At 37.5% G+C, this 25164-nt stretch overlaps 1 protein-coding gene across 1 annotated transcript in view; it reads right to left on the bottom strand.

Annotated features, from left to right (window-relative positions):
* Positions 1–7434: 7434 nt before the first annotated feature.
* Positions 7435–25164, bottom strand: part of ERICH2 (glutamate rich 2) — a 30801-nt gene continuing 13071 nt past the window's right edge. The window contains exons 6-13 of the mRNA XM_088145194.1: positions 25041–25089; positions 22026–22062; positions 17893–17976; positions 17151–17236; positions 11448–11641; positions 10535–10592; positions 8421–8492; positions 7435–7637 (exon numbers count right to left, since the gene is read on the bottom strand). Coding sequence (XP_088001320.1) covers positions 7507–7637; positions 8421–8492; positions 10535–10592; positions 11448–11641; positions 17151–17236; positions 17893–17976; positions 22026–22062; positions 25041–25089 — 711 coding nt within the window. The 3' untranslated portion in view covers positions 7435–7506. The remainder of the gene's footprint in view (positions 7638–8420; positions 8493–10534; positions 10593–11447; positions 11642–17150; positions 17237–17892; positions 17977–22025; positions 22063–25040; positions 25090–25164) is intronic.

Genomic DNA, 25164 nt, shown 5'->3' with positions numbered 1-25164 from the left:
AGAGGACACGAGAACAAACTCCGAGAGTCCAAAACGCATAGGATCGAGAAATCTGAGATTTAGAAGGACTTGGCCCTTATAAACTCCACCACAAACGACGTCGGAATATCAATGGCACTCTGGAATTTGATTCGAGCTGACCTCCCCTTCCCGACTCCAAATTGCTTGGGCTTTGCTTTTTAAAAGCGAGAAGCCTCGACTGATTTGTTGCAACGCTGACATAAGTCACAACGCTTCTTCCATCCCAGCGGAGGGGGGAGAAAGGCGTGCGGGTGTTAACAGGGGCGGCGGCGGCGGGGGGGGGGGGGGAGGAATCACGCGCGTTATCAAGCTAATGTGATTGACTTGCAGGTGTTCTAGCTTCCGAAAGGAGGACCGGAGGGTAGCGCTCGTGACGGCTGTTTTGAACTCATTCGGAACCAGATCACGATTGGGATTCATCCTGGAAATAACGGAGCGCTCCTTTACAGCACATTTAGGAAAGTTGCCCCCCTCTTATTCAGAGTAAGCTTCCAGCCCCGTTCTTAGGAATTCAGGCCAGATTACATCTTTTCCAATACAAACATTTGTAGAGGAAGCGTTGTCGTTTTCTGGTCATCAGTTTTTCTGGTAGGATCCTTTCTTCAAAAGACCCCTACGATCCTACTTTTGGGGTTCTCCTTGTCTTTTTCGGATAGCAATCTTAGGAGTGGCTGGTTATATTATGGAAGAATCGTTTTAAGGGGAAAAGCTTCCTTTTCTGAAGGCGCGTCTAGGTTTTTCAAAGTCGGAAATCGGATCCCAGGTCGCCACTAGGTGGCGCCAACGAATAAAAAACGAGATCTTCTCCAGCTTCTGCATACAAAAATAGGACACCTAATCGTTTGGACTCGGCTTTAACCACACGCATTAAATTTGCATTTCTTAACTGCGCTTCCCCCCCCCCCCCTTTTTCTTTGCCAAAGGGACAGGAAAAGATCATACTGAATTTCAAAAATGCTATTCCGGGTTGCCAATATATGTTTTGTTAGCTTGGAGCCTGGTAATATCAGTTTAATGTAAATACTTCTCCAAGGGGGAAATGGAGGGCACTGTAACACCTATAAGAGGAGAGGAAAGGAGAAGTTGCATTAGGGAAGGCTGAAGAGGAGAATCAGGCAGCACCCATGAAGTCTCGGTGTGTCCTTTCTGAAGGACTTCCAGAAAATTAACGTATTGCCTTGGACAGAGAATTGTAGGCAGTAAATAGCTGATTATCCACCAAAACGACCATTTTGCTCTGCGTAAGAAATGGTCAAGTACGTGCTGCCCCATCCCCAACAGATACTATTTTTAGGAGTGTTAAAAAGATTTGCCAGCTTACAAACTATTATTCACTGTTTGGGAAACAAACAAACAAACAAACAAAAAACAGTTTCAGGGCAACTTTAGTTCCCTGCCTTCATGACCAGAAAACAATGTTACTAACAGTGTGACGCGCAGAGACAGATGTCGCATTAGCTCCCCTGTTAACCATTCGATTTCTTACCTATTTTTGTACAATCTTTTCTTAAAAAATGAACTTGACTTGCACAGAATGAAAACATTGTTGTAATTATTGAGTTCTTCTGCAATAAAAAGATAAGTAACATTTATCACTTGAGGCTGGTTCAGGGCTGCCCCCCGGAAGACCCTGTTCAAAGGCTGCGATGAGAGACGGTGGGCGGTACAAGAGGGACAATTCTGTTGCGTTAGAATCGATTTCAGCACCACGGAGAGCAGCCACGGGTAGTAAGATCATTAGGGTGACAAAAAAGGCTCCCCCTCATTAAAGAAAAGCAACGTCAGAAGTGGAATTCCGCGGTGAAGAAGGATGCGGGGCTAGATTGTTTAACCGTTTCCAAACCTGCTGTATATTAATTCGAGCCCCTTTCTCCCCACATATTTATCACTCAGCTAATATACATGTACTTGGGCCTTTGGGGTATGCTAAGAGAATACAGAGTTCACAGAGAATAAGAGTTGAGGGTTGACACATTTAGATCTCACCATTACAAAATAGAATCAAGATAGGATAGACACAAACACACCATGGTTATAGAAATATTGTTGATATTATCACAAGGAAAAATTATTACATATACAGTACATAGTGGTGGTAGGAACTTAAAAAAAAAACAGGAATTAGACCTACAGCAAAGTGAACAAGTTTTAGCTTCTGGGGTCTTTCTCTAGAACCCAAAGATCCACCCAATAGTGGAGAATGTTTGAGCACATGCTCAGTCCAGGGATGTATTTTCAGTATGAGATCTGGAACCAATTTTTAATAAATTCTATGATTTTCCTCAAGTTTACTGAATTTCAGCAGTTTAATTTAGAAGAGGAATTTTCATGTTTGAATATTGCTGATCTACTGAAAGTCACATGGAAATATATCAGTTGATTCAGATCTATTGTCTTTCTGTTTCTGGCCTACAATATTATGTAATATGTGATATTAGAGTATTTAAACTTATTGAATTTCCTTCAACTATAAGCTGCAACTTGTAGATTTAGCTTTATTTTATCAACAGTGACAATGAAGCAATCAAAACACTTCAACTTGTAAAAACAATAACAGTAATAAGTGTTACTTTATATTCAACAATGACAAACACCTGCAGTCTCAGCTGGAGGACTTAAAGCTTAACAAAGAACAACCAACTTTTCATGGTTTTTCAGAGTAATCAACATTTTTGACTGCAGAAGTTTTATAAAAGCTAAGCTGTACAGGAAGTGCATGCAAAAATATACTCAGTCTGGGCCTCCCCTAACAGGTGATCATTAGGAGCTCCCAGAACTGCCATTACTGACCCCAATTTAAAGGAAAGGGCTTTTAAAAACAAACAAGTGTCAGCAAACCACAGAATGAAAAAGTAGGCTTAAATCCTTTATCATGGAACATTTTTTTAAAAAATCTAAACCGATGAGGTTTCTCAAGGTGGCACTATATCTCAATCTCCAAATCTGACTTTGCCATTGGCTTTAAAGTTGACTTCAATTACTATTTCTGAAATTTGCAACATGAAATGGTTTTAGTCAATTTGAAACTATTAATTTATTGGATGTATAGTCTGCCATCTATCTGACAATGATGACGGCTTTCCTTACTTGAGAGGAACCTGGCAGCAGTGAAAGAAGAATACTGATGCTCAACATCAGGTCCTTGGCTTGTGAATTACCTGAATATTTCATAAATATAACTGTAAAGTTTGACATTTTTCTCTAGTATAGTGTGTAATGTCCCTTCAATTACCGTCCTTTGCAAACAACAACAAGCTGAATATGTGGACCCAGCTTATTCTATTCATTGAAGTCTTCTGAGTTGGTTATTTTATATTTAGTACAAAAACAATCACAATGGCCTTTGTTAGCATATTGGAACCGGCTGGAGCATGAATTCTATATTTTGGGTCTCCTAATGGAAATGACACTCCAGGTGAGCGTAGCAGCTACTTCAAGCCTATTTATTCATCAGCAATGATACTCAACATTCTTTGCGTTAAGACTTCCATCTAAGTGGACTATGGTGGATAAAGTCTTAATGTATATACCCTTAAGCATCCTACTTTACATTTTTACCGTTATGAAGGAATATTATTTCAACCCTGATTTAGAGAAGCCTTTTATTTCCTCGTTTCTTGTGAGTATACCCCACTTAGATCATTTCCTTAATTCAGCTTTAGCTGATTCACTTATCCCTTTTTACTTCTTGTCAATCATCAGTTTAGATTTCTCATCGTGTATTTATTAAGGCACCTAGGCTTCTGAACATGGTGGTGCAAATCCCAAGCGCACATCTTCATAAAATATATGCTTTTTTTTTCTTTTGCTTTCTTCTTGTAAAAAATATTTTTTCCTCGTTTTGTTTTGTTTTGCTGTGCACCTTTCCCTCCCCTTTTCCAGATCTAATCCCTCAGGCTTTTGCTTACCTTTTTCTATGCTGAATCAACTGCTATTGATTACTACTCCACTTACCCAGTCTTTTTTATTTTCTCTTTCTTAATCAACTTTGTATTCTATTTTTCCTTTTTATTTCTTCATCCAGCTTTACCACTTATCCTATTTATCCTACTCCTTTCTCCCTCTTGGATAAATCATGCACATATCTTAATCATTGCCCCAAATTAGTTTTATTCTTCCTCCAGATTTTAAATCTGATTGATTTTGCTCAGATGTTGAGCACAATTATGTTCGTTAGATTGCCTTGACTTTGGCTTCTCCTTCTTTATTTATTTATCAAATGTATATGGCTGCCCATCTCACCAAAGGTGACTCTGGGTGGTGTACAAAAATCCATAATACATACTCAGTCTCCTGGTGATTGTACTGCAAGTTAACTATACAACTCTGTGACTTTGTGTTGTATTTGGTTCTTGTTTCCAGTTTAAAGGGCCTGATATTTCTTCTAGGTGCCTCTATTGTGGTTATTGTCAAAGGTTATGGCTTTGTTTTTTATGGTTTTACTATGTCAGTTTTATCTGTTCATCCAGGTGTATTTTGATTTGCATGTAGGGATCAGTAAAAGTGTCCAACATTCCATATTTAGCTAAGCTGATGGGGAACGCAGTGAAACTGCAGAAATAATAGCTAAGATCTTTGCCAATCTGTGCTTAAACCCAGATTTCACAAGGACTCAGCCATGATCACACTGATGGATGATCTGTACTAGAAGAGAGATAGGAGAGGTATTATCCTGTTTATATTCCTGGATCTCTCCATGGCTCTTGATATCATGGTCTACAGTAGCCAGCTGGAGTGTCTGAGGCACTGCTATGTAGTGGTTCACTGATGTTTCTCTTTTTTTAGTCTGATACAGATAACAGACATAAAGACTTTGTTTTTCCCCACAAAAGTTGTTCTTTTATACAGAATTAAAGTCCAATTTCTTCTTAATGCTGATTCTATGCTTGCTTCTACTTTCCAACCCAAGTTCTTCCTAAATTAGGCCCTAGAGTCTTCCTATAAGTTAACAACTACTTCTATTTTATTTAATCTATGAATTTCTATCCTGTGTTCTATGTTTATGTTCCTAGCACTGTTTTCCTAGCTCTTTGAATCTTATTTCCTACAAGGTCTTCAGCTCTTGTAGCCTAACTCGGTCCATTATATCTGAAAACCTTTTCACTCCTCTATAGACTTGGGGATGGGGCTTTTCTTTGCCCTCAGCACTCACAGTCCTCTCTTCCTGGAGCTGGTTTGTGGAGCTCTGGGCCTGGGCTGTTGTACACAGTGGGCTTGTTCTGATTGCTTCTTTTGCAGACTCTGACTGGGGTCTCTGTCCCCATCCCAGCCTTTCAGCTTTGCCTCTCAGTGGGTTTTGCAACTCCAAGGCTTGCCATTTCTTTCCCGTCTTTGCTGTGGTGGTGGTGTTTTCCCCACCTCTCTGCTATCTTCTTGGCTTAACTCCTTCTTCGTCTGCCCATATACATGCTTAATTTCTTGTCCATTTTATGTGACCCACTCTCTAATTAAGGAGAGGGTGAGGCTGCTTTAACCCTCTTCCCCAGGCAGCAGCAAAGCTCTGGATCCCAGGGGGGAAGGAGAAATACCTGATCAGGCTCAGCTGCGAGTTCATTCTCCCACACACTTCCCAGAAAGTGGAGCTGGGAGACTATTGCTTTGCTCCTGGAGACGTCTCACAAGGCTGCAAAGTAACTCTCATATTATTTAATATCTACATGAAGTTGTCAGGAATGATCATGCACAAGTTTAAACCCAGTTTCCATCAGCAAAGTTGTGATATTCAGTTATGCTTCTCCTTTTCTGAGAGTTTAGAGTTGAATGTCTTAAGAGGCCCCATCTATGAGTTGTAAAACACTGGATGTGAGAGAACAAACTAAATCTGAATCTTGACAATATTGAGTTGCTGCTGATTCCAAGCACTAGAGTTCAGGATGCAGAAGGTATGAATGTTCTGGTTGCATCCTCCAAAGGAATTCACAGATCTTAGATTCCTCCTGCATTAATAAGGAGAAACATGTATGGCAAGAGGGCGTAGTGGCAATGCAGAAGACCACTGTTATTTTGAGGAGTTTAGGTGGCAGAATTTGATTTCTCCTGCATGCATTAAGAAAGTTCAGTCTGAGTCATATTAATGTTTAGCTGGCTTGTTTTTCACTTTTACTTAGAAGTGGGGGTGGAGGGAGGAAGAGAGAAAACTCTCAGGATCATTTAGGTTAAGCACTAGCTTATGTATACAGTTCCCAGGCTCTGGATTTACGTGATGAGCAGGTATAGAATCTGGTCAAGGTCACTCTCACAGCCCCTGACTCAAAACAGAGTCATGGGATTGTGGTGCCAGATTTCGATAAAAACTCCTGTCATTGCCCCTGGAGTTTGGAGCATGGACACAGGCCTTGGGATTAGGAGCTGTGTTATCTAAGCCATCTTGGGGTCTCTCTACTGCTGCCTTATGGTAGCTCCTGATGGTAGGGGAAAGTTTTACCATCTTGCTTGGTGTGTTATGCTTTTATACTATGCTTATGTATTTCTGTTTAATGCTATCTGCTAATTCTTATATTCCTGTTTAAATCTGTTTGATAGAGTTAACAATAAAGCTTAAAATCTCCTTACCTACTAGTGTGTTCATTGTCTAAAATGCAAAATTGAACTATTTGTTTAAGCTTAAAATTATTACTGCCACTCTTAATCCTTTTGGTGATTAGACTGAATATTTTTTATAATTCAGTTATTGTTTAGGGATGAGAAAGGGGATTTTTTTTTTTTTTACTAATAATAGAGAAGATGTTAAGTTACTGTTAATACAATATACTTGTTTGGAGGGAGGGGGAAGTCATTTTTACATTTTTCTCTTTTCCCTCCTTCCCTCCCTCCCCAGCCTTCTTTAACATGATGTGTTGGACTTTAGCTTACAAAATTCACAGCTAATGTAACTAAAGGTCAACCCAACTGGGGATCAAGGGAATTGCAGTCCAATTCATCTGGAGGTATCAGCTTGGGTAAGGCTGGTCTATAGGTATAACATTAGGCAAGGTCTGGGGAGAATGGATATTGGACATTTTTGTGAGATTCTCAGAACTGCCTGAATACTGCATAAAAATACACATATAGAGCAAAAGAGTCATTTCTGTACCAGTGTAAATATGAACAACAGTCTAAAAAACTAAATTAGGATCAGGAAAGCATATGAGGGTTGCATCTCTGCTGATCTTTGAGAGACTTAAAAATCACAACAGTAATTTTGGTAATCAACCTGTCCTCTTCAAACCACTTGTACTGTACTTTCAAAGCAGTCAGAGGTTACGTATAGGTCCCACCTTTAATGCTTTGAGTGAAGACTGGCACAGCAGTAACTGGGGCAATCAACGCTAAATATTAGGTTACTAGAAATAACCTGCATTTATGCCACAAAGGAGCTGTGTATAATCCATACATTTGCATTGCACAATAAATAACTGTAGTGTATCAGTGGACTATTGATTTTAATGTATTTTGCAGAAAAATAAAACATAAAAAGAAACACTCATTTATGGCGCTTCCAAATTTCTATAAATTTTTATCAGAATCTTCAGAACTTGTTTCACTTTCAGTCTCACTGCCTTCTGAACTGCTGGTATCTTCATTCTCATCACTGCTCCCTTCGCCAGTTTCTTCATCTTTGTCAGCACATTGACTTTCTAACATGGAAATGTAAAAGACACAAACTTAAAATCAGCCGTTCTTCCAAATATTCGGTATGTGTGTGACCTGTTTATTTGCTGGCCTCATCATCCATTTCTATTTTCCTACTGCTTCCCAGAAGATGACTAGGTCTTAAGAGAAAACAACAATGGAAATGGAACTTTCTACATGTCTTCTTTCAAAAATTAGAATTTGGTGGCATGAAACTTAAACAAATTGGAGATGTGAAAAACCAACAGCTTGAATTACATGCTGAAAATATTGATACTGTGTTGATCTGAAATATAATTCCAAATTTGCCTCATAGGTTCCCAAATTCTCTAAAGCAGATTTGGAAAATGCCTAGGAGGTTGTTGTGGGGAGGAGGAATCTGCTCCTCTGGTGAGTGTTATTCTGTCAGCAGTTAGGCACATTCAGATACAATCCATTAACATTTATTTTGCAATTAATGCTATAATCTTATGTACACTTGCTTTGAAGTAAATTACATTGATCATAATTCTAGGCATACATAGCACTCTTTCCATGGGTAACATTTAACATTCACTGTAGCAAGAATAATAGTAGCATTATAAGAATAAAGAAGCAAACGTATGCTTTTAATTAGTATTAATAATTGTTTCAGAAATGTGATTCATTATTCATCAGCTTCATACTGCAAATTATTTTTAAATATTTACACTCTTCCATAACAAAGAACTTTGGGCCCATTCCTTTAAAATATTAAGTCCATAAACATTTGTTAAATAGTTTGTAATATTTCCAATGTTCATACTCACCCAGAAGCAGCTTTTTCTCAATCAGTGGAAGAAACTGCTTAGCTTCAGGGTTGTTTGGTTCATATATCAGAACTGGAATTTGACAAGAGAGAAGGAATTAATATTTCTGGGGTGAAAGAAAATGTAAATATTTCTTCCCACCCCCAACCCAAACCATCAACTTCTAATTCATATGAGTGTAAAGATACTTTCTGTGCATTCTATTTAGGCGATTACCTGCTGAAAAACAAACTGCTGTTGATTCCTTCTTCCAAAGCACTAGCTAGATCAGTATTGTCCAAACTTGGCCACTTTAAGATGAGTGGACCAACTCCCAGAATTCCCCAGCCACCCATGCTGGCTGGGGAATTCTGGGAGTTGAAGTCCACTCATCTTAAAGTGCCCAAGTTTGGACAACACTGGGCTAGATAGACTACAGTGAGTGAGGGGGTGGCGGCTGTGAAGGAGCATATTGGAATGTTCATAGGGCATGAAAGGATAAGGTTAACCCCACAGTGTGAATGGAAACAGGCATGCATAACATTGCATTACAGCAGTAATCTTCCAAAATTTTGTTTTGTTTGTTTATATGTAATCAAATTCTCTTTGGGCAATACATCTTACCATTTGATGGGAAATTAATCTGTACTTCCTAAAGCAATATGCAAATCAAAATGCAGGGTTTTTTTTTCCAAAATGTGCACTTCCTTGAGTTTTGAGTATGATCTCCAATTTAAAGTGTGCAGAGAAATAAAATAAAAATAATATTAAATGCAATTGTACCACAAAAACTATAGGAAAACTGTATATGAAACATTTTCATGATTTTTAAAAAAATTGAAAAGTTATGTAGAAACTAGAAAAAATGAAGTTGTCTGGAAAAATGACAAACCAAGAGAAACCAAACATGATCGCTAGGCCCATCAATAACATTCATTGCCTCCACCACCAAGGCAATTTATTTTTTACAGGGCAAACAGGAAAACTCTTTTGTGTGTGTGCGTGCGGTATGATGCATAAAATATGCAGATTAATTTTATATTCCTATTTAAAATCTGAATAGCAGCATTAGGGTATGATAACCAAGACCATGATTGTGCCATTCAAGGAAGGAGATAATAATTTTCAGCTGTGGGTACTACCTTGCCTTTTTTGACACCTCCCCCCCCCCCCAGCTACCATTGTAAGAAATTTGAGGGCTCTGTGATTCACATGGTTTGGTCATTTACAGTCATGACTCCCTTTTGGTTTCAAGTTATGGTATATGTTAACGTAGGCTTGGGAAGAATATGTAATTAAAGAAGTAAATGTATTGATGAATCATACAGCATTTACAAATAACCTTGGCTCTTTATAACAGCCTGGTACTTGGCAATAAAATATATTTTGTGTAGACATAAAGAAATGTATACATTTGACTTTAAGGCATCGATTCAAGATATTTGTTCTTCATCAATTTCTGGAATCTTTATATTAGAAAAAGGAGAAGTTGGAGCGACATGCTTCTATATGGCCAGGATTTAGTAATAAACTTAAAGACTGGATTTTCTATTGATATCTTATTGATAATCGTTTCTTTTTTCCTTAGTTTCTTTCTTCCCCTTAGGTTTAGTTTATTTTAGTCACTGTAATGGATATAGTTTCTCTAGTTACCATCACAAATGTATTATTCTTTTTGTTTGTTTCTTATACTTCATTATATAAAAATAATTAAAAGCTGAAAACAAAAACCAGCAATTGCTCCTGTTCTACAGGCATAATTTTTTCTATACGACTATACATTCCTGATGAGTATAAATACAATACTTTGTATTTATGTACATGAGTACAGTGAGTACACATACAATAAATCCTGCTTTCTTATGGGATCTGTTTTATAAAATTATATTTCTCAAGTCTGGAGCTTTAAAGAATCCTGAAATCTGAGTTATGTTAAGAAAAAAAGTTATGAAAAAATGATGCAAATCATATATATCATAAATATATGGTATTTTATTTGTTTATTATACTGATTCATGCAGTCGCTAATTTCACAGTCGCCACTCTGGGTGGCAAACGTATGAGTAAAAACAAGCAAAATGAAAATAATGAACAACATAAACAACAACATAATAACAACACAATGGTGTACTTACTCATCTGACAAAGTTTCTTTGCAATATTGTACTTCCGTTCCATTACTGCTTTCAGAAACTAGAAAGGATATTTTAAAACATACAAATTAAAAAATTTTTTTTTCTAAATTCATTTGAGTGTGTAACAAGTTTTATTATTTTTAATTGATTTCAAGTTTGTTTTAAATTTTATTTATGGCCATTCCTGGGCCTGAAGCAGTGAAAGCCATGAGCATATCTTGAATAAATAAAAAAATGAAACATTGCCCGCACAGACTATACTATAAGCATGTGACTAGTCAACAGTGATAATATGTAGCCTGTCTGTAAGATGATACTCATTATCTTATGCTCTTTATTCTTAATGTAAATATTGCTTTAAAGAATTACAGATGAACAGAATGACCTAATTTAAAAACTAAAGTGATACAGAAAGATTAGAGACACTGTGCTATTGCATATATCTTCTGCAGTCAGGAATGTTTAAACTACAATGTCCATATATGATGCAGCCCTAATATTCTCAGAAAGAGCTAAAAGCAAAGTGCTGACTCAGCCTTTAGGGTAGAAGATAGCATCAGAATGATATAGCACTACATATCTGCATTAGAGTGAATGTGTTACATTTTTATTGCAGGCAGATCACACTAACATTGTTGGGATGAAAAATATTTTTGCTTTTTATGCAGAATAAAACCATTTATCCTATATATCTCATAATTGTACTCATGCCCACTATGTTTTATTGATATAAAGTAGATTTTTACTGTATTTTTTTTAACATTCCTTTATAATGATGGGATTTTTAGTTATATATGGAAAAGTAAATCCTATTTTGAGAAACAGTAACCATACTGAGAAGTAAGAAGTTTACTTCCTTTGTGTGAAAGGCTAATTTTGCTTCAATGCTAGTTAGTTTAATATATTCTTGTACCTCTCCCATCAATTGTAGTGGTGCAATTCTCTTTTCAGTTTCATTGTCTGTTTGACCATTGGCATCTTCATCATCTGAACCATCTGGTGGTTTTTCATCAGCATTTTTTTTGTCCACACTATCCCTTTGTGGTTCAGTATAGACCTCACTGTTGACAGCCTTTTCAACAATCCTGGAATTTTTCATTTTTTCATCTAAACAAAATCCAAATATCCATGAAAAGGATAAGAGAAAGCTCTGGTAAGCAAACAGAGTTTTGAGGCTTTTGGAATTCTACACCAACGCTTTACAAATGTTAACACAAACAAAATCACATTGTGATTGGTCTGTATTTTTAATGTTTGTCATTAAATCGCCCTCTTTGTTAAATAGTAAATATATGTAAGGTGAATGATTTTGAGCGCCTGTGCAATAAAATGAACAGCTAGCGTTGAGGTACGATCCAATAAAATACATACATTCAGGTATCACTTAAGTCAATAAATAGCACATTCTTGTGTATTTGTTCTACCTTCTAAGGGGTGGAAGCATGAGAATCAGCCTGTTCTGTCTCATAACCACCCTGGACTTCATGCTTAGATTTGGATTAATATTTTTTCAAACCCAATTGCTGTAGCATAGACAATAACGGTTCTCTTAAAAAAACCAAGACAGCCAGATGAATTAAATGGTGAAAGCATTTTTCATGTGGGACAAGACTGATGCAATTAAGCTATTACCTTAGAACAAGATAACTCAAGAAAGACCTAATATGGTTGGAGGAGAATAAAACTCCCTCCCCCAGTAATAGAATAAGTTGCCCCAATGATTATGATTGCTACTATAGACAAGTCAAAAACCTTTAATTTATAGAATTCTGTGCCTCAGGGCTTAGCTCTAAAATGAGGATAAATTCATAGAAACTGGTCTACTGATGGAATTTCCTTCTTCAGAAACAGGATGCCACACTGAATACCAATGTGTGGAGAGCATCGGTGGGGGCGGGGGGGATTATTGGCTTCATACCCTATTTGTAGGCTTATCTGAAGTAGCTGGCTTGCCACTGAGGGAACTGGAATGCTGGAATTAAACTGACTCTGGCTCTGATGAAGGAGGACTTTCAAATATCCCGTATCCCTCTTATCATGAGGTTCACTTACTAGATTTTTTATAGTCCACTGCTCACTGCACTTCCATTAGAGTCGTCAGTCCTCACAGGATAGTTTTCCTGAGCTTAAAAATCTAGATCAATGTACCCTTCATTTAGTGAGGCTGAGTGAACTATGACATCACATGCAACTATGATACTGTAAATTAGCTCATAAAAAGGGAATAGGAAGAATTAGAAATATGTATGAACACAGAGCATATTAACTTCAGAAGTCAGAGTTACTTTCAAGGATTGAAAATTATGCAACTTTTGACAATTTTCCTATGAATTATTAATACTTAGAATACAATGATGTAATGATGTAGAAAAGATGGTGGCTTCTTTTGTCAGATTTTGGCTCACCCTCAGTCTTGTTGATGTATTTTCTCCCCATCCTTCAGATGGAAGAAAATATGTGACACTGAAAACTGCTGCTTTCCGCAGTTGTGTTTTTACCTAAGCTCTGCAAAACTAAGCCAAGGGTATTGCTGCCCTTCTTCACACACACCAGAAGTTCACACAAGAAATTCTCTCCGTTTTTCTGAAGGAAAATAGCATTTTCCTGCTGGATCACCTTGATCTAGCTTCAGCTTGAATCAGTAGTGGGCTAGCAATATGATGGCAGCTCTGTGACAAGGACATATTCTTCACAAATGCTAAGTGGGCAGTTCTAAAGGTGGGGCAAGGAGGACTCTTTCTTGGTAAAAGAAATTATTTTAGCTTGCAAGAGTTAGTCAATTCTTTGAACAAACAATTTTTATTGATTAAAAATGTAGACTTGATATCAATTGGCAGTATACATTACAAACCCACCATTTCATTCCCTTTTGGAATAAGCAATGCCATGAAAGGTTCAGGAAAAGAGTAAGTAGTAGAAAGCAAAAGAAATTAAAGGCAGGAGATAAGAGAAAAAAGAAAAAGAAATGCATCAAAATCTAGTTTAACCCACACCATTCATTATACTTCACAATGCCTTTCTATTCTTGCAAACCATCCTTGCTTCCACCACATCCATATTCAATCCATATATTGTCCTTTATCTATTAATTTGTCACTTCTCTCTTTTTGAGGATCTCATCAACTCCATTCTACTATGTCCTTCTCAGGATTCTCCTTCCTTTCAATCCATTTATTCTTCCTTCAGATACTGGTTTTGTGATTCACTCTACACTCACTCAGCACCAATTTGTTCTTGTTTTACCACTCATATTTAAGTAACACATTCCCACATCTTTTATATTTCTCCTGTCATACCCAACGTTCACTTCTGTATAACAAGGTGGGCAGAAGCATGCTCTTATATACAGCCATTTTTGCTTCTTTCAACAAACATTAATTCTTTCAACTCACCCATTACTCTTCTATCACAATTTGCATGTTTAAAGATATATCCACCCATTTCCTGTTTAAACATTTTAACATGGTGCACAAATCGAGTAGCTCTAATTGCTCATCATATGTGTAACTTGCAGTAATTCACTCTGTTTTGCCTGTCAAACGCAATCACCTTGGTCTTTGATAATTAATTTGAAATTTATATTCTTCATTGCATCATTCACTGCAATCTATCTCACATTTGCTGGAAAATCACTTGGGTTCTCAATAACATGGCATCATCTGCATGTAAAAGTACACACACGTTCATGTCTCCAACTAACACACTTTTAACATTAGCATGAACATTTCTTATACATTTATCCATAATACATTTATCCATAACTGCATCAATCACCCAAGGGACGTCATATACAGTGGTACCTCGGGTCATGAACTTAATTCGTTCCGCGACTCTGGTCGCGACCCAAATTGGTCGCGACCCGAATCAAATTTTCCCATAAAGTTCAATGTAAATACGATTAATCCATTCTGAACCATATGTATTTTTTTTTAAAACCACAAAAATATGAAACAAAGTACAGTACAGTACAGTACGAAGAGAGAGAACGCTAACCTTGCTCGAGGCGACTTCTGGCGTGGAGGACAGGAAGGCAGGTAGGGAGGCAGTTATTGTTTGGAGGGAAAGTCCCCCTCCCTACAGGAACCCACGACCACGTGTCAGAGCAGGGAAGATGGCCGCGGACCCTGTTCGTCACCCAATGCGGAGTTTGCGAACGGAAGCAAAAATTTGCGAATGGTGCTGTTTGTGAACTGAATTGTTCGTGAACAGAAGTGTTTGTGACCCGAGGTACCACTGTATTCTGGCCGGCCCATCCATCCATCCATCCATCCATCCATCCATCCATCCATCCATCCAATTTATATGGCTGCCCATTTCACAAAAAGCGACTCTGGGTGGCGTACAAGCATATACAGTTTTTACTGTGTTCAGCAAACAAACTTCCACTCCATTTCATGCAAAATATTCCACAAGTCTGTTCATTACATCATGCAAACATTTTTTACTTTTTAATCCAGATACTGATACAACTTCCAGGAGGCAGATGGTGTCTTAGAAAAGGCAATTCCTTGTCTATCTCAGTAGAGAAGAGGTCTGTCTTGTCTTTTCAGAGTTATGCTATCTCACTCTTATATCATACTACTGTTTAGCTATTTCAGCCTTGTGCTAAACCAATAACCCATAGAATTAAAGCAATTTCAGTGCTGCCAGCTGAGTAGTCTGGTTCAACTGCACAATTCTGCAGACTGCTACCTCCAGCTCTTTAGGGAGACAACAGCAGAAAGGTGGTAGCAGAGGCAGAGTGGAGGGGACGGGGAGTACCCATATCAGAATGAAACAGCTGAAAAGCCCTGCTCTGTCAGCACCCTATACTGGTCACATTACTTCCAAGCTAGTAGGTGGCAAAGCATAATGGCTGTTGCCACTGCCATCAGATTCATTCACTACACTAACACTGGTATAGCTAAGGATGACTTAATTCTGTCTCATCCATGGGCTGGAAACAAGATGAAGGCAACATCATAGGAGATATGGAAGAATAAGTGATTGCCAGGTGTGTTTGTACCATGGTTAGGTGAAAGGAGAAAGGCTCAGGGATAGCATGCTGTACATTAAGATTCCTTTCATTCAATTTTTTAAATTAACAAGAAAACTAGAAGCTAAGAATGCTTCCATCTATCTGCATTTGTTCTATTACAATAAGAACTAATATAATATAGCTGCTGTGGCAGAGGATAGGATCTCAGTATACAGACTCTGCTGTTAATGGTAAAGATTTTATTTCAATAAGAAGAACAGCAGCAGAAAAGGCATAATTAGAATACAGGTAGTCCTTGACGTATGACCATAATAGGGACCAGAAAATTAGTTGTTGAACAGTGAGGTTGTTAAGTTAGGCATCACGTGACCACACCCAATTTTACATTTTTAAGCAAATCACCATGGTTGTTAAGTGAACCCTGTAGTCATTAAGTGAATCATGCAGTTCCCCACTGACTTTGCTTGTCAGAAGCCAGCTGGGAAGGTCACAAATGGTGATCACATGACCCTGGGACACTGCAACTGTCATAGATACATGCTGGTTGCCAAGCGCCCAAATTCTGATCACACGACTATAGGGACACTGTGATAGTTGTAAATGTGAGAACCGGCCATCACTTTTTTCAGCACCATCATAACTTTGAATGGTTGCTAAAGAAATGGTTGTAAGTTGAGGACTACCTGTATTACCTTTCATTCCCCTTATGTTAACAGTATATTTCTTAAAGTTTATGCTATGTCCACAGTGTTCAGATCTAGCTGAGAAATACATATTAATGGCATATTTAACTTTCTAAAATCATGTTTTAAATTATAATTAATATGTAGTCACAAAAGTTGTAATGAGATATATTTAGTTTGAACAAACCATTGTCTTTCAGTTCTGTTTTAGCATCAGTTATCTTTATTTCATGATTCATAATCTGTAAACCAGTTTTTAATTGTTGATCATTAAGAATTTCTGGGAGGGGGAGAAAGAAAAATATGGGCTAGAAACAAGTTTAAGAAATATAGAATAATTAATACCAGATGTTGTAGTATGTAGTCAGCTCATAGAAAGCTTGCCTGAAATCTAACTAGGAGGCTTGTTTAATGCTAGTGATGAATGAAGAGGTTAGTTTTAGTTCAGTTAAAGCCAGGGTACACAGAGTAGCTCATGTGGATTTAAACTGCAGAAGTCAGAAGGGCTTTGATATTCTTCACAGGATCATCAATTTCTAATATCAGAGCAAAACAACATGAGATGCTGTTATTGGGTTGTGATCAGTGCAGTGATGGCAAGTCAAGTTAGGAATTCCGAAAAAGTGATTAAAAACAAAATATTATTGGTAAGAATCGCCAGTCAAATTTGAGAATCATTCTGCATATTTAGTGCTCAAATAGATACCACTTGATGAAGATAAAGAGGTTGCATGCATGCAAAACCATGCATGTCCAGGGCCATCATTTGTCTCCACTGACAATACCAAACTAGACAGACCAATAATTTGACATGGTAAAGGGCCAGAACAGTACACAGAAACTGAGGCTGTTCATGGTAGAAATGCATAGCTGAATTCTGGCTTCCAGGCTCCATCCCAACAACAGAGAACCATACACGTTATCTATAAAGTCCAAATGCAGACATAAATCTCACCTGCTTCTTCTTCAATGCAGTCATGCAGTCTTACATTCATCTTTAGATTTTTCTTTTTTGCAATTCTTGTTGCTAAAGCATTCCGTCTTAGTATTGGAATTTTTTCCCAAACAATAAAAAAGCATATATTTTTTATAAAAACAAACTTAAGCCAAGAGAATAAATACACTTTATGACAGATCTCAGGGTGATTTTTTTAAAAACAAATTTAAGTAATATTAAGTCAAAATTACTTAATATTTAGGGCCAAATTAGAATAATGTTAATTGCACATTTACATGTAACATGCACATTTAAAAAAATACAAATAGCATTTTCTGTGTATTTGGTGTCGTTTAATTCTGGCTAACAAAAAAGCTACTCAGATTAATGCTGCATTTACCTATCTGTCACTGAGGGTTGGTATCTGTCACAAATGATCTCAAACTATTATTGCACCATCATTACCTCTATCCTCACACCAATCGCCATAATGACCAGTACAATTATGGAGGCCTTTTCACATGATTACTGTGTTCTGCGCTTCTAGATGTCACAATGGGATCAGACACCATGGGGCAGCACCTCCCTCACGTACTTAAGATAAAAACTACCCTACAGTGTTTCAAGAGCAGGCTATTAGAACTTGTCAAGATCTACAACGTTGTACAGATGGATAACAGTTAACTATTAAAAAAGCTCGATGTCAGCAATTTGTTCTTGTAATAGAATTAATTAACAACTCAACTGAAGTGAGACTTACTTTTCTAATGATTTAGCTGTACATAATAAGATCTGCTTTGATGGAGTATAAGATCTGCTTGTAGATTCTTTTCCACATCCCATGCTACCTTGGTTAAAAGTAAAAAAAAAAAAAAAAAAAAGATCACTGCAGAAAGTTTAAATGTCAATTACAGAATAGTGATTCCACTGAAACATAATTTTAAACAGCTGCCATAACTTTTTTATTTTTGCTTTCTTGTAATCCATCTTTTCAAGGTTAGAGCCAAAGGTTGATTTTGGACCAATGATAAGGCAAACATAATATAGAATATGGACATAAAATAATTGGTGAACTGTGGAGTAATTAATACATTTCCTAAAATTTAACCATTTTAAAACATACAGCACTATAGAGAATGAATATATTATTTCAATACCTCAGTTAATGTAACTATGTCTCTCAAATTTAAATAACTTAGTTTAGATAGTGACCAATAAAGAGACCAGTGAGTCAAGTTCAACTTCTGATAACCACATGAACATATCCCCACGGTTTTGTTGGAATCAGCACCCAAATGGTTTTCCACCACCTTTTTCTGGAATGTTGTTAAATGTCCTATTCTACAGCCCTGGTATTCCTACATGAGTAACTACATTAATATAGTGTTAATTATATAATAATAATTCCCTAGTTTTAATATCTTTAGTACAATTTAGTTATTATTAAACGTTTTTCAGCTGTAAGTTTTCACTGTAATAAGTTTTTACAGTATTTAATAATTTTAAACAGCTGCCATAACTTTTTTATTTTTGCTTTCTTGTAATCCATCTTTTCAAGGTTTATAGACGTTTCAATTTTAAATAATAAATGTTAACTGTATATTTATTTATTGTTTTAATATGTTGTAAGCTGCCCAGAGTCCCCCATTGGGGGGAGATGGGCAGGGACAAGTTTAATAAATAAATAAATTTACAGCTTTTATTCATAATATTGTATGGATGGTTTGGTGCATATTTAAGTAAGAAATAATCTAGTATGGAAAACATTTCCGGGATTATCTATAGTAGAACTTCTCAGACTCTGAAACTCCCATCAAAAGAGGCCATGCAAATTCTAATTTTAATATCTTTTCTCAGAAGGTGAAGCTGTTCATATTCAGAGAAGTTTTTGAATTTCAAAATTTCAGTAAAACTGAAATGAATTTTAACTGGGAGTATACCTATTTTAGCTTTTTAATTTTATTGATGTACTTTTGATCGATTTTGTTTTAACATTTTGATTATACAATTGTATTTTATCTTACACAGTGTTATTATAAGTTCAAGTACCTTTGGCATTGGGAAGTCAGATATACATTGAATATATGAAATATATATGTTTAGAAAAAAAATCCCCAAACTATTCAATCTTATGTTGGTCTGTTTAAAAGCTTTCTTTCTCTTTGTGTCTATGAAACATACATTCAGAGATACAAACAGAGCAGCCTATTTTCATGATTTTTTTCATACTGATATCTGAAAATTATGATTTTAAAACTTGATTCAGTAGAGTAAAACAATTCCATACAATTAATTATATCTTATAAGTTCAAGGAACTGAATGTCTGTAACTGTTAGCTCTAATAGATACACTGGTATGATCCAGAGCCTACTGATATTGATTACTTCCAATACAAGCAGTACCAAGTCCTGTACCAGCAGACACCTTCTTGTGTATGCATCATGCAGAAGGAATGCTCAATGACCACATTACACATCTTCAATTATCAAGACTACTACGCTGTAACATATTTGCATAAGGTCAAATGGGACTTACTTCTGAACAAACATATACAGGATTGGATTGCAAAGCAAATATGCTGCTACAGACACCGTTAAAGGAATTATCTTCAGGGGGAAATTGTACTTTTGAAAGCCAGAAAAGATCAAATTAGCATCAGAAAGCTAGGATGGGACATGAAGCTATCCCACAGATCAGTCTGCCAAGTGAGATAAGGATGCATTACTACGAAAGAGCAAGTATTTATAAAGAATCGTTCCTAATAACTTCTACAATCAAGTTAGACAGTGATAAAACCAAACTAATACTGCATCTTTTCTTATCAGGTACAAATAGAAAGCATGGTAAGAAATGGATGCAATTCAAACAACATTTGTCCTATTTACTCCAAAGGTTATATGGAAATAAGGCCCACAGGTTCCATACTTTGTAGATACTTTTTAAAATATAGTTATAGTCACTCAGACTATAAATAACCCCCTGACCAAATTGCTACTTATCTGGGGGAATTTGATTCATATGGATTTAAACAATCCAACCCTATAACTCTACGAACAGGCAGTGACTGCAATAGCATAAGCAATGGCTTACCGCACAGGCACCCACAGGACCTTGCAGCTTCTGCCAAATTGACAACGACAGTACTGCACTCCACCCTTTCCATATGTGCATGGGATATCACAACACATGCACGAAAACAGCAGGGCTTGCACTGAGAAGGTGCAATGCTGCTTTTCTCATTCTGCCCTCCTTGCCCCACTGCTGTGGAAGCTGCCGGCTTATATAAATATTACAACTAACTGATCTTGGCAAGTGAAAGGAAGTTCTCAGACAATCTTCTGCCAGGAGAGCCTTTAATTCCTTGTAGATGAAAGGGAAGCAAAGAGTGTGTGATGTTGGCCCTTGTCTGACTCCAGCAAGTTCCACCGTGTGATGCTGCTGCTGCTCAGCGACCTTTGGCAGCCTAGCATGCGTTTGAGCTGTTGCGAGTTTTTAGAAGAAAAAAATGAAGTGATAACAGGAACAACTGGCCACAGGAACTAAAATATGTCACCACAGGAAAACTGAGCTTCAGTGTCTTAGCCACAACAAATTCCTTCCAACATACCATTCAATTTGGGGAACCTCAGCAGTTGTTACTCACATTATCCATGGGCAGCACAGTACACATAATCATGGGAATGGAAAATGGGAAAGGAAAAGCCCTGAATTATTTACCAAATACCTTTGCCCCTATAAATAAAATGTACAAACAAAATTTTGGCACAGGATCTAAGAATAGTGCAAAGAGACCAAACCAAACCAAACCAAACCCCAGAATGTTTAACTGCTCTGGGATCATAACCTAGGCAGAGTGATATCAAGCCATTATACACAGGTCAAATGCAGATATGATATGCACTTAGGGAAGTTAAGGGAATAGGGGTGCGCTGTCAGATGATGAATGCCATAAAAATCATACCCAATTGGAGGTTATGGTGGTAGTGGTGATGGTGGGGAGCTTGGTTTCTTTTCTTTATTAAGAATAAACTAAATACAGTAAATGAAATTGAATAGCCCATTCTTCATTTTTACACTTTATTTATATTTACATCTGCAGTGACCCAAGATTGGCATGGAAAATTATCCAGTCACTGGAAGCAAATATGTTTTCTATAAATATTTGGAATCAGCACAGATACATGCTATCGACATGTCTGTATTAAACTGATTCAGTGCCCCCCAACTTTTTGAGCCAGTAGGCACCTTTGAAATTTTGACAGCATATCATGTATGCCAAAAGAAAGTGGCTGCCATGGGAGTCTTTGCCCAATCACCAAGCGGCATGCCCCGCATACACCCCACAGAATACAGACCTTTAACCCCCAGCTTATCCTTATCTTTTTTTTTCCTCAGCAGAGAGGTCATAATCTGCAAAGCTAAAGCTGAAGGGCTCTTTATTGTCTAAAAACATCTAAGGGATTTATATACAATCCAACCATATTCTTGGCAAAGCAGATTATTCTAGAGGTTGGTACTTTGCTTTGTAGCCTGGTTACTTTCTTTTTGTTTAAAATTAAAACTATATTTTAAATATTTAAAAAGTAGAAGAGGATGGGGGCTTGGCAGGCAATAAGGGCAGTGTCTGTAAGGACACTGGGATTCCCAGGAATCCTGCTGGCGATTGCAGTACTTGTTCTTACCTAGATATACTATATACCAAGCGTGAATCAGGGTTAGTTCTTCTAATTGTGATTTCAATCCTATCTGTATTTACTTGGAAGAGTGAGATTTATTTCTAAATCATACATATACATATATAAAATTATCACATCTGTTACCAATGTATCTATTAACAAGCTATGATTTTAAAAAGACAAGAAATATACCAGCCACATAATGTGATTTCTTACCGTGGGACTGTTTGAACTGGTTCAATAACTACTTCTTCTAAAAAAAGAAATAGAAAACTGTAGTTCATTTGATACAGGGTCAATTTATTAAACACAATTTTTCTCCTAAAAATGGAAAGCATAGAATGATAATGATACATATTTACAATAAATAGTTGTAACACGTGTTTGCTAGATTTTCCTTAACTTCTTTGAGTGAGGGGTGTTTCTGTAGCCTCTAAAAGCAGCTGTCATGTGCCCCCTATTCAAGAAACTTTCATTTGATCTGATTATTTTGGATAATTTTAGATCTGCTGCCAACCTTTCCTTGCTAGGAAATGTTGCAGAGAGAGTAGTGGCCATGCAACTCCAGCAACTAAAGGAAGCAGCTTATTTGAAACCATGGCAATCAAGTTTCAAGCCAGGATACAGCACAAAAACTCAGCTGGTCATGGTTTTGAATGACCTATGGAAAGACTGGGATCAGAAAGTGCAACCCTCCTCCTTCACCTCTCAACAGCTTTCGATACCATCAACCATGGTATCTTTCTGGGCCATTTCCAAGGCACTGGAGAGGGGAGCACGGTCTTGCAGGGATTCTCCTCCTTCTTGAAAGGACGGATCCAGTCAGCAGAGGGGAGAGAGGAAGGTTCTGCTCAGAGACATCAACTGTGGAATGTCTCTCCTCTATTTCTCCTTAACATCTAACATCTTCCTATTTCTCTTTAATTTAAATTTCCCTTTAACATCTGGGGAAATCATCTGTTGTCATGGGGTTCAGATCAATACATCTTGGTCCTGGGCCAAACAGACAACACAGCTGAAGTGCTGACCAGTGCCTGGAGGCTGTCAGGGTCTGGATGGGGAGGAACAGATTCAGACTGAATCCCTCCAAGACAGAGTGACCTTGGATTTGTGGGCCTAGTGACTAGAGAAATATCATCTTTGACCCTGAAAAGAGCTGTACTCTCCCACTCAGAGGTGGTCTGCAATTTTGCCATCTTGCCAGAGTCACAGTTTCTGCTCGATAAGCAAATGCACAGTTCCATCTTGTGCACCAATTGCAACCATTTCTGGATCTGAAGGTCTTGTTCACAGTCAAGGCCTAGTCACATCCTGGGTGGATTACTGCAATCTGCTGTACGTGGGCTGCCCCTGAAAAACATTTGGAAGCTACAGCTGGTACAGAATGTGGTGGCCTAGGCAGTGATGGGTGTATCTTGGTAAACCCAGATCACCCGGCTGCTTTGAGAGATGCACTGGTGGCCAGTTGGCTTCCAGGTGCAATTCAAGATGGTGATTGCCAGCTTTAAGGTTCTGCATGGCTCTGGATTTGGTTATCTAAGGGGCTTCTCCCTCTCACATCCGTCTGCCCATCCAATCTGATTGAATAGGGTCAACTCCCTCCAAGTTCCGTCTCTCTGAGCCTGCCATCTGATGGGGCCTTGGAAGTTTTTTGATAGCTTTTTCGATAGCTCCTCTTATACTTAGGAACTCCCTCCCTGCAGAGATTTAGTCAGCTCCATCCTTTCTAGGCTTTATCAAAGCTATCAAGACCTATCCTGTCTAGCACAGGAGGAGGGTATGTTATGATGGAAGATGGTGTCTGCGAACACAACTTTGGTATTTTCTGATTCTTAATTTTTTATTTTGATGTTGTATATATATTAGGGTTAGTTTTTCTTTCTTGGTAGGTATTATTTCATTTTATGATGAGATTATTAACTGCCTAAAGCCTTTGGGACTAGGCAGCATACAAATGAAATAAATAAGTAAGTAAATCCAGCTTTACTGTACTTCTTGATCATATATAAAATCAGCTATGTCTACAGAACTAAGAGCCTTTCTTTACAGTATTAAAATGCTTTTATCTACCCATCCTTACATCAGAACACAATAACACTAGCATAAAATGCACCGACCCTATTGGCAATCCCTATCCTTCCTTTATTGCTTCTGTTCCAGGTCTGGCTCAATGGTGTTGTCCTGACTGGTCAGTGGGACATTCATCATAAGCAATTCACTTGGTTTTCTCCTCTAGTTCTGCTGCCTTTCCTTTTCAACTAGCAGGAATTGCATCTACCTGTCAGGATTATGCATTACTACTGGAAAGTTGATTTCAGAACTCTGTCTGGGCTTCTCTAGGCTGGTTTGTTTGCCTTTCTGCAGCCTCCATTTGGGCATCTCCCAAGTTTTTTTTTTTTAATGAGAAATAAAGAAATCTACAGGGGCAGAAACAGCTCTAGGAAAGCAGATACTACCACCATAGTGCAGCTAACTGGGTCCTGTAGAGCAGGATAACTGAAACTGATCAATTGCTGGGCAACCTCTTTTTTACTTCACGGAAGAGGTGGGAAAATGGTTGAAACTAACAAATATAGGGAAACTGGCACAGAAATAACAAAAACCCAGGTCAACATCCCTAATTTTCTGAACACTGAAATGAGGAAAAATGGGACTGCTGCATTTAAAGGTAAAAACACATTTTAGAAATCTATAAAGCAGAATAACAAAAAAATCTTTTTTCTGAATAAAATAGTAGAGCTCTCTCTTCGTTAGAAGTCTGGACAGTATTTGGTATCAATAATAGGAAGAGGGGGTGGGGAGGTGACAGGTATAAAAAGAAACTTAAGAAAGTGCTTATGGTCAGGGCAAATGCTCAGACAGAAATGGCTGACTACTGTAGTGTTCAGAAGGGAGGGAGCAGGTGTGCCTGCTCCTCTTAACACTCCCCAAACATGCCTCTGTTCACACTGATAACAAGTCAGGTGATCTTACCACAAAGATGACTATGACAAAGCATTACAGCTTTTTCACACCTTGAAGCTATAGTGGGATAGCGTTTAAACAGAAAAAGACTTCTTTAATCTAGTCTACTTAACAATGACTTAAACTTGATTTGTCAAGAGCTGTGGACAAGATGAGGGTATGTCATGAAGACAAGGGAAAAAAGTGGTGCTGTCAGGGCATGATTCTTAAAATGTTAGTGGGGACAGGAGCCCATGGGTTTTAATTATGATATCATAAATTATTTACCTTCTGGACCAAACACATGCAATCTTCCATTATGTCTATTCTTCTGTTCCTGTAATAAAGACAAAGTAAGAATTGGTATTTTTTTTGGTCTTAAAATTCTTCACCATAAGCACTCTTACTAGAA

This window comes from Python bivittatus, unplaced genomic scaffold, assembly GCF_059951505.1.
Source record: "Python bivittatus isolate LINGU-HERP-01145 unplaced genomic scaffold, Pbiv_v1 ctg000480_np1212, whole genome shotgun sequence".
In the NCBI taxonomy this organism is placed as follows: Eukaryota; Metazoa; Chordata; class Lepidosauria; order Squamata; family Pythonidae; genus Python; species Python bivittatus.
This window is presented reverse-complemented; position numbering and strand designations above follow the sequence as displayed.